At 48.3% G+C, this 10,225-nt stretch overlaps 1 protein-coding gene across 1 annotated transcript in view; it reads right to left on the bottom strand.

Annotated features, from left to right (window-relative positions):
- The window catches only part of LOC106811327 (kinesin-like protein unc-104), a gene marked incomplete in the record, with an annotated part of 116,841 nt that overhangs the window by 10,893 nt on the left and 95,723 nt on the right, over positions 1 to 10,225 (bottom strand). The window contains 4 exon segments of the mRNA XM_014814907.1: positions 466 to 585; positions 1,095 to 1,156; positions 2,015 to 2,166; positions 2,816 to 2,986. Of these exon segments, the coding sequence (XP_014670393.1) occupies positions 466 to 585; positions 1,095 to 1,156; positions 2,015 to 2,166; positions 2,816 to 2,986 (505 nt within the window).

The following is a 10,225-nucleotide window of genomic DNA, read 5'->3' as shown; positions in this document are numbered from 1 at the left end:
CTGAGAAGAACAGAAATACTATGCGAATCTAAAACTGAAATTTCAGAACTGCCGCGTTTTCTTCAACTGACAATTGTTTTATCATTTTCAAAAAAACCAATCGAAAATCCACCGATACATCACGCATCCTCTCTACCGATTTACAATCGCATATAAAACAATTTCTGGGAGGTTGTTACCAGAGCCTACGATAATAGTAAAATATGTATTAAAAACGAAATATAGATTTTGCCAAAAAATGCCGGAATCGTAGTTGTTCGGTCACACGCGTCCATCGATTCTAGCAAAAGGGCCCGCGCGGCGTTTCCCCTACAAACGATGGCACGCTGCAGCTCCCCGCCACAAACATGAGCCGCTGCATCGCACCGCCACAAACATGCGGTCCGCTGCATCGCACCGCCAACAAACATGCCGCTGCATGTCGCACCGCCACAAACATGGCCGCGCATTGGCACCGCCACAAACATGGCCGCTGCATTCGCCAACCGCCACAAACATGGCCGCTGCCATCGCACCGCCAACAAACATGGCCGCTGCATCACACTGCTGCATTGCTTCATGTTTGTCCAGAGTCGCCGCGGGGCACTAATTCTGAGAGACGACAGCAAAATCAATATTTACAGTTGGGGACCTCTCGTCGCACGGCAGCTGCGAACGTTTTCTGCCGACATGACGTTCAGCGAACCAGAAAACATCGTAGAAGTCGTCAAACGTCATCACCACTCCGGCTGTTCACAGGATGCGACCTGCCTGAAAGACACACGCACGCGCGTGTTACAACATACAATGTCAACGCTCACTGGCAAATAAGTTGACGCAACAATGTGACAATTTACACTGCACGCGCTGTATACAACAATGTCAACGCTCACGCTGGATGATTCCAACATATGTGACAATGACACGACACAATGACAACAATGTTCAACGCTCAGGGTGGGAGTGATGCCAACATATGTGACAATGACACGCCACACGACTGTTTACAACAATGTCAACGCTCACGTGGAGTGATTGCAACTAAAAAAATGGGCGGGTTGGCGGGTGGTGACACATGACACGGCACACGATGACAACAATGTCAAACGCCTCACGTGGAAGTGATGCAACATATGTGACAATGACACGGCGACAACGATGACAAATAATGTCAACGCTACGTGGAGTGCAATGGAACATATGTGACAAATGACACGCACACGATGACAACAATTGTCACGCTCAGGGAGTGATGAACATATGCTTGACAATTAGACACGCACACGATACAATAAATCCTGTTTCAACGCTCACGTTGGAGTGATGAAACATATGTGACAATGGACACGCACACGGTGACCAACAATGTCAACGCTCAGTGGGGAGTTGGATGAAACATATGTGACAATGACACGCACACGCATTGACAAACAATGTCAACGCTCATGGCTGGAGTGACTGCAAATATGTGACAATTGACACTGCACACGATGACAACAATGTCAACGCTCACGTGGAGTGATGCAACATATGTGACAATGACACGCACACAATGACAACAATGTCAACGCTCACGTGGAGTGATGCAACATATGTGACAATGACACGCACACAATGACAACAATGTCAGCGCTCCTGGAACGGGATGAAACCAACATACATGAAAGTTTCACATGTACACACAAAGATACACGTGAGTGACGCACTGCCACAGAGTGACACTTGTGACAACGACGCGCGCACTCACGATCACAAGGTCACGGTCACAAGCTCACGATCACAAGGTCACAGTCACAAGCTCACGGTCACAAGGTCACGATCACAAGCTCACGGTCACAAGGTCACGGTCACAAGCTCACGATCACAAAGTCACGGTCACATCACAAGGTCACAGTCACAAGGTCACGGTCACAAGGTCACGGTCACAAGCTCACGGTCACAAGGTCACGGTCACAAGCTCACGGTCACAAGGTCACGGTCACAAGGTCACGGTCACAAGCTCACGGTCACAAGGTCACACGAACGCCTCGCTCACCGATGACCAGCTCCTTGATGTCCGTCCAGACGAGATCCGGTCCCGTCTCGTGTGCGACGCAGATGGCGATCCTCCGCTGTATCCCATGATGCAGCAGGAACGTGCCGCGGCCGGGCTGGTCCCTCACGTGGTCAACGAGAGCTGGCAGGTACCTGTAACAGTCGCACGTCGTGGTCACTCACTCACTCACTCACAACACTGCGCCGGGGTCACTCACTCACTCACTCACTCACAACACTGCGCCGGGGTCATTCACTCACTCACAACACTGCGTCGGGACAATGTCAGCGGTAACACACCAAACCAACGTTAAACGCGTCGTCTACCTGGCTAGACAACCTGAGAATATTTCGCATCCCGATCATCGAACACGATACAACTGATCGTAATGCGAACACAAGCTACGAGCTCTAACAACTAGACGCGAAATACAAGGCCTAACCCTAACTCTCCTAGGAATCAAACCAGGATCCTCGTAATTGTGTTCTGAATTATGCATGATCGACATCCGAATTATACTTCTAGATAGAATACGCTCATAAATCGGGATCATCAACTAGTCTGAAGGTTCTCTGTGAGAACTAGTAATTCAGAAATAACACGATAGCTATAAATCTCAAATGGAATCATTTCACATAAGGAACTAGCTGACAGCTCCTACAGAATAACTACGGGCTACGATAATTTCACCCGAGACATTCGAGAGAGTCGAACCAGTTATAGCGATCGCAACGCAGTCACCGACAAAATCACAGTCAGACGATGCGGGCGACGATCGCGAGACTAGCGTCAGGTACTTACTCTCCGTTAGGCGCCAGCTCACAGATCTCGAACCAGACGAGCAGGTCGTACTTGGAGTAGATGGTTCCGTTGTTGCTGGGCGTCTGTAGAGGTCCGATCTTAGGTGAGCGCACCGGCTGTGAGATCGGCAGGTACGATGGGAAGATGTTCTTAGGTGGCGGGCGAACGTTGCTGTAATTACACGGACAGAAGATATACGCACACGCACGCATGCACTGATGGTCATATGCACGTGCTCGCCGCTCGCTGTGATGCGATTGAGCAAGGTGGAGTTGTGCAGAGAGCTGTCCCACGCAGCCTCGAAGCGGAAGAACGTCCTGCAACCAGGAAACGCACGTCGTAGACGCGGATCGACATCGCTGCTGCGGGCGGAAAACACAAGACACGCGTTGTTGTTACCGTGTGTGCACACACGCAAGCAAACGGCAGGCAGCCACGTGCAAGAGAGAGAGAGAGAGAGAGGCTCTGAGAGCGGCCATGGCAGTCTCAATGATGCATGCTCTATACACTGTCATGCTGGTAAGATCGGTGTTAATTAGAATTCGTAAATTAGTTAATTAGCAATAGTAAATTAGAATTCACGTACGGAATATGCACCCCGATGGTATTTGAGCGACTTAGTGACAAGGTCACTTAAGGTCAGTGCTGGTGTTGGTACATTAGAGCTACGCAATATACCAGGGGCCCGTTGTCAGAAAAAAATTAGTCTTAACATTAACCTTAGACTTAAAATTAATCGTAACTTTACGAAGTTTCTGACAACGGGCCCCAGGTACATAACTGATAAACTTAAGAAATTATTGGTCAAGGGATAGCTAATAATATTATCCGTAGGAATGGCGTGTTATAGATCAATACAGAATAGAATTAGTTGGTTACATGAGCATTTAGTAAAAGCCAACTGTTAAATGCCATTTCATATAACGATCATTTGCCTAGTTAACATTGCTTTACAACACATCATGATACGTAATAAGTGTACGAATGTAAAGAACACCAATGTTATGAGCTATTGCATCCATTGAGACCCAAGGCACACACAGAGCTCCACTGAACACAAGTATACTATAAACAAAGCACAACGACGTATGCAATCTATTAAACTATAACACTATTAGCTATAAAACATGGCTGACGAAGAACATCAACCTTGGGATGTTACGCACCCAAGTTGTTAATCGTGTAACTCTACATGCCATGAACAAGACCCGCCATGTTTGCTCAAGGTTAGTATAGCAAACATGTGACAGACATACGCATGCAGAGTATTTAGACTGAGAGAGAACGCACCGCAGAACCTAGGTAGTACACGCTTGCAAATGCTGACGCAACCTAAGATTTCCCTTCGCACATATAGCGTTATCGCTTCAACTGAGAAGAACAGAAATACTATGCGAGCTAAAACTGAAATCAGAACTGCAGCGTTTCTTCAACTGACAATTGTTTTATCATTCAAAAACACAATCGATCCACCGATACATCACGCATCCTCTCTACAATGATATACAATAGATATAAACAGAATTTCTGGAGGTTGTTACCAGACCTACGATAATAGTAAAAATATGTATAAAACGAAATATAGATTTGCCAAAAAATGCCGGAATCGTAGTTGTTGGTCACAGCGTCCATCGATTCCTAGCAAAAGGGCCCCGCGCGCGTCCCTACAAACATGGCCGCTGCAGCCCCGCCACAAACATGGCCGCTGCAGCCCCGCCACTAACATGGCCGCTGCATCGCACCGCCACAAACATGGCCGCTGCATCGCACCGCCACAAACATGGCCGCTGCATCGCACCGCCACAAACATGGCCGCTGCATTGCACATGTTTCCAGAGTCGCACGCGGGGGCACTAATTCTAGAGACGACAGAAAATCAATATTTACAGTGGGTACCTCTCGTCGCACGGCAGCTGGAACGTTTCTGCCGACATGACGTTCAGCGATAGAACATCGTAGAAGTCGTCAAAGTCATCACACTCCGGCTTGTTACGGATGCGACCTGAAACGACACACGCACGCGCGGTTACAACAATGTCAACGCTCACGTGGAGTGACGCAACATATGTGACAATGACACGCACACGATGACAACAATGTCAACGCTCACGTGGAGTGATGCAACATATGTGACAATGACACGCACACGATGACAACAATGTCAACGCTCACGTGGAGTGATGCAACATATGTGACAATGACACGCACACAATGACAACAATGTCAACGCTCACGTGAAGTGATGCAACCTATGTGACAATGACACGCACACAATGACAACAATGTCAACACGTATGACCATCCAAATCCAGCGGCGTCGTATGCCAATCCATCATGAACTGGTAATAGTCCATCCATCATGCGTGCGGCGATGTCCACCAGGCGTGCATGCCGTAGCCATCCAAGCGTTGCGGCGTATGTCCACCATGCGTGCGTGTAGTCCATCAGCATGCGTGCGGGCGTATACTTCTGTCCGAAGACAGCAAACGTTGGGCGCCACCTAAGACAGTTCCCATCGTACTGCCGATCATCACAGCCGTGCGCTCACCTAAGATCGGACCCCTACAGACCCAGCAAAAGGAACATCTACTCCAAGTACCGACCTGCTCGTCGGTCGAGGATCTGTGACTGGCCCCTAACGAGAGTAAGTACCGACGTAGCTCGCGTCGCTCGCCCAGCATCCGTCTACTGTGATTGTCGGACTGCTTGCGATCGCTATAACTGTTCGACCCTCGAATGTCTCCGGTGAAAATTCATACTTAGCCCGTAGATTATCGAAACTGTCAGCTAGCCTATGAAAGATTCATTTGAGATTTCATCAGCTACGTTTATCTGAATACAGTTTCTCCACAAGAACGCTTCATACGATTATGACCCGATTTATGATCGATCTAATCTAGAAGATCATCGATGTCGATATCATACAAAACCAATAAAAGATACCCTGGTGAGTCATAGGAGAGTTAGGGTAGCCCTTTAGTTCGCGCTAGTGTAAGCCTCGTACTTGTGTCCATTACAATCAGGTGTACGTGTCGATGACGACGAATATTCCAGTTGTCTAGCCAGGAGACACGCCGTTTAACGTGGGTGGGTTTACGCTGACATGTCCCGACGCAGTGTTGGAGAGTGAATGACCCCGGCGCAGTGTTGTTGAAGTGAGGAGTGAGTGAGTACCCGGTGCAGTTGCGTGAGGAGTGATGAGGACCCAACGACGTGCGACTGTTACAGGTACCTGCACCGCGTTGACCCACGTGAGGACCAGCCCGCCGCGCACTCCTGCCATCAGGGACAGCAGCGGAGGATCGGCCATCTGCGTCGCACACGAGACGAACCGGATCTCTCTGGACACGGACATCAGAGCCTGTCAATCGTGAGCGAGGCTCGGTGACCTTGGACCGTGAGCTCTGTACCATAGACCAATTCGTGACCGTGAGCGACATGAACCTTGTGACCAATGAGCGTGTGATCGTGAGCTTGGACCCGGACTTGTGACCGTGACCTGTACCGTGACCGTGTGACCGTAACATTTGATGACCAGTGACTGTGACCGTAGAGCGATAGTCGTTGTCCCAAGTGTCACTCTGGCAGTGCGTCACTCAGGAACTTGGGTACATTGAAACTTCATGTAGTTGGTTCATCACGTTCCAGGAGCGATTGACATGTGTCATCCAATGTCGTGTCATGTCACCATATGTGCCAAATCACTTCCACGGAGCGTGACAATTGTGCATCGTTGCAGCATGGGCACATATTGCATCACTCCACGTGAGCGAGGACATGTATATGTCATCGTGGCAGGGCATATTGTCACATATGGGCATCACTCCACCTAGCGTAATTGTTGTCATCGGGCGTGCGTGTCATGTCACATATGTTTCATCACCCACGTGCAGCGTTGACATTGTTGCACCGTGTGCTGTCATTGCTCCACATAGTCATCACTCCACTGAGCGTGACATTATTGTCATCGGTGCTCATGGTTTCACATATTTCCCACTACCACGTGAGTTGACATTGTGCATCGTGTACGGACATCACATATGGTCATCACTCCACTGACGTTGACATAGCATGCGTGCGTGTCATTGTCACATATTTGCAACCCACGTGATCGTTGACATTTGTCCTCGGTCTTGTCATTGGTACATATGTTGCCATCACTCCAAAGCAGCTGACATGGTCAAAACAGCGGTGCTGCATTGTCACAATGTGCATCACCCACCTAAGCGTGACAGTGTCATGAGGCGTGTCATGGCACATATGTGCATCACTCCACTAGCGTTGAACATTGATTGAACAGCGCGGCGTGTAATTCACAATAGTGCTCACTCCACGTGAAGCGTTGAACAAATTGTGTAACCGCGCGTGCGTGTGCGTCAGCGCACCTAACAAGCCGGATTGAGGACTGAACGACATCTACCGAGTCTGACTGAAACTCCATGTCGGCAGAAACGTTCCACTGCCGTGCCGACGAGAGTACCTCCTGTAAATATGATTTCTTCGTCTCTATGAAAAAAAAAAAAAAAAAAAGAATTAGTCCACCCGCTGCGACTCTGGAAACACACTAGCACAGCAGCAGTGGGATGCAGCGGCCATGTTGTGCGGTGCGATGCAGCGGCCAATGTTTGGCGCGATGGCAGCAGCATGTTGTGGCGGCAATGCAGCGGCCATGTTTTGCGGAGATCAGCGGCCATGTTTGGGCGGTCGATGCACGCCCATGTGGGCGGTGCGAATGCCAGCGGCCAAGTTTGGCGGGGCTGCACGCCAAGTTAGGGACTCGCAGCGGAGCCCTTGCTAGATCGATGACGCTGTGACCCACAAACTACGACCGGCATGTGCAATCATATATCGTTTCTACATAGGTATACATTACGTAAGTCCGGTAACACCTCCAGAAATTCTGTTAATCTAATTGATCGGTGTAGAGGAGAGGATGCGGATTATCGGTGATCGATGTTTTGAATGATAAAACAATTGTCATGAACAGAACGCTGCAAGTTCGGATTTCAGTTTAAGATCGCATAGGAGCTTCTTCTAAAGTTGAAGCGATAACGCTAATATTCAGGGGAAATTCGTTTCGCAACATGCAACGGACGTACCTAAACTTTTGGCCGTCGTCCGTCTCAAGTCAAAATACTCGCATCGTAGCGTCACATTTGCATACAACCTTAGCAAACATGGCGGTCTTGCATGCCGTAGAATTACACATAACAACTTGGGTGCGTAAAACCTCCTAAGTAGTTCTTCGCAGCCATCTTTTCATAGCAAATTTATTAGTTTAATAGATTGCAATACGATCGTGTGTTTGTTTATATTATCCACGTGTTGCAGGACGGCTCTGTGGTGGCCTTGTCCAATGATCAATAGCTCATAACATGGTGTTCCTTACCATTCTACACTTATTACCATCATATGGTTGTAAGCAATTTAACAGGCAAATTTTTACGTATAGGAAACTGCATTAACACGTTGCTTTTACTAAATGCCATGCAACCACACCTAATTCATTCTGGCTTGACTATAAACGCCATTCCTACGATAAGATTAATAGCTACCTTGACCAATAATCTTAATTATCAGGTATGACGCTGAGAGCCATGCAAAACTTCTAAAAGTTACATAAATTAAAGTCAAGGTAATGATTAAGACTAATCTTTTTTCGACCAACCCGCGCCCCTGTAATATGCGTAGCTCTAATGTACTAACATCCACACTGACCTAAAGTGACGCTTGGCACTAAGTCGCCAAATACATCGGTCAAATTCCTACTGAATTCAATTACTATTGACTAATTAACTAATTAACTAATTCTAATACACCGATCTACAGCATGACAGGTATATAGCAGCATCATTAGAGACGCCATGCCGCTCTCAGAGCCTCTCTCCTCCTCCCGCCTTGCACCGTGCTGCCGCCGCTGCTTGCGGTGGCACCCACGTAACAACAACGCGGCCTTGTGTTTCCGCCCGCAGCAAGCGATGCGATCCGCGTCTACCGAACTGCGTTTCCGCTGGCAGGAACGTTCTCCGCTCGAGCTCGGCGTGACAGCTCTCTGCACAACCCACCATGCAACCGCATCAGCAGCGAGCGCGAGGCACGTGCATATACCATCAGCGCGTACCTTAGAGACGCCCTCCGTGCGCAATACCAACATACATACACCCTACAGAACATACATACATACACACGTACATACCCACGCACATACAACCCCGTGCACATACCATCAAGGGCGTACCCTAGAGTCGCGCCACCTCTGCGCAATACAACATACACACACACGTACAATACACACATACAAAATGCGCACATACACGTGCACAGACCATGCAGTGCTCCTAGAGGACTCCCTCGTGCGCATACACATACATACACACATACATACACACATACATACACGCGCACATACACGCACATGACCATCAGTGCGTACCTAGAGGTAGCGCCCCCTCGTGCGCCTGTCCACCGCCCCCGCCACACACATGCAACACATAGCCATACACATACGTGCAGGATTTGTGTCTCTGCTGTCTTTCTCAGCTCATGCCGTCCTCTCTCCTCATCGCTCTCTTTTCAGCGTTTCTCTCTCAACCTCTTCTCTCTCTCTTGCGCTTCTCTCTTTCTCCTCTCTCTCTCTCTCACCTCTCTCTCTCTCTCCTTGCTTTCTCCTCTCTCTGCTTCTCCTCTCTTTCTCTCTCCTCCTCTCACTGTACAAATACTACCAAATGACGCACCCTATGGAAATCGCTTAAAATGTCCAGCAAACTGCAATGGCATGTTACAGACAATTTTATTCCTAAACGTCGCTTCGTTATATACGATAAAACAACGGATAGAATATAAGAGTTAGCGTCAGAAATCCGTTACTCGATTTACAGAAAAAAGTATGGTCTCATTGCGTTGAAAGTAGTTTCTTCCACTAAATTGCCTCTGTCGGACGATGTCCTTAACGTTTAATGTAAAATGTTGAGTTAATTGGATGAGGTGTTGACACTGTAAAGGTCGACATACATGTGCCTACAACAATCACACGGTGCGATACTTTCTGAAGGAAACCATCGCATACGAAACGAGCATGCTAAAGATGAGAACCAGATAGAGGTCTGTTGCGTGTTAATCTGTGCTAGAGTAACCTCTGAGTCACGCATTCAGATTGAGAATTGTGCTCAGCCATCTGTCATATCCAAAATCTGTGTGTCCGCCATCTGGCGAGACCACGTCCAGCGTCTGCTCTAGGTAAGGCCTGCTACACAACAACAGCTGCTGCCGGCGTATACGCATAGATAAGATACTCCAACGTGAAACACACTACTGGTAGCAGACGAAAAGAAGGCCCAGGACTCTCACTCTAGAGTAAAGTTGAATATGAGTTTCTAATTTCTAGTGTATCTCTCCAACAACAACAACGCG

Source organism: Priapulus caudatus, unplaced genomic scaffold (genome assembly GCF_000485595.1).
Source record: "Priapulus caudatus unplaced genomic scaffold, Priapulus_caudatus-5.0.1 Scaffold528, whole genome shotgun sequence".
Taxonomy (NCBI): domain Eukaryota; kingdom Metazoa; phylum Priapulida; class Priapulimorpha; order Priapulimorphida; family Priapulidae; genus Priapulus; species Priapulus caudatus.
The sequence above is the reverse complement of the archived record's forward strand: the minus strand, read 5'-3'. Positions and strand labels throughout refer to the sequence as shown.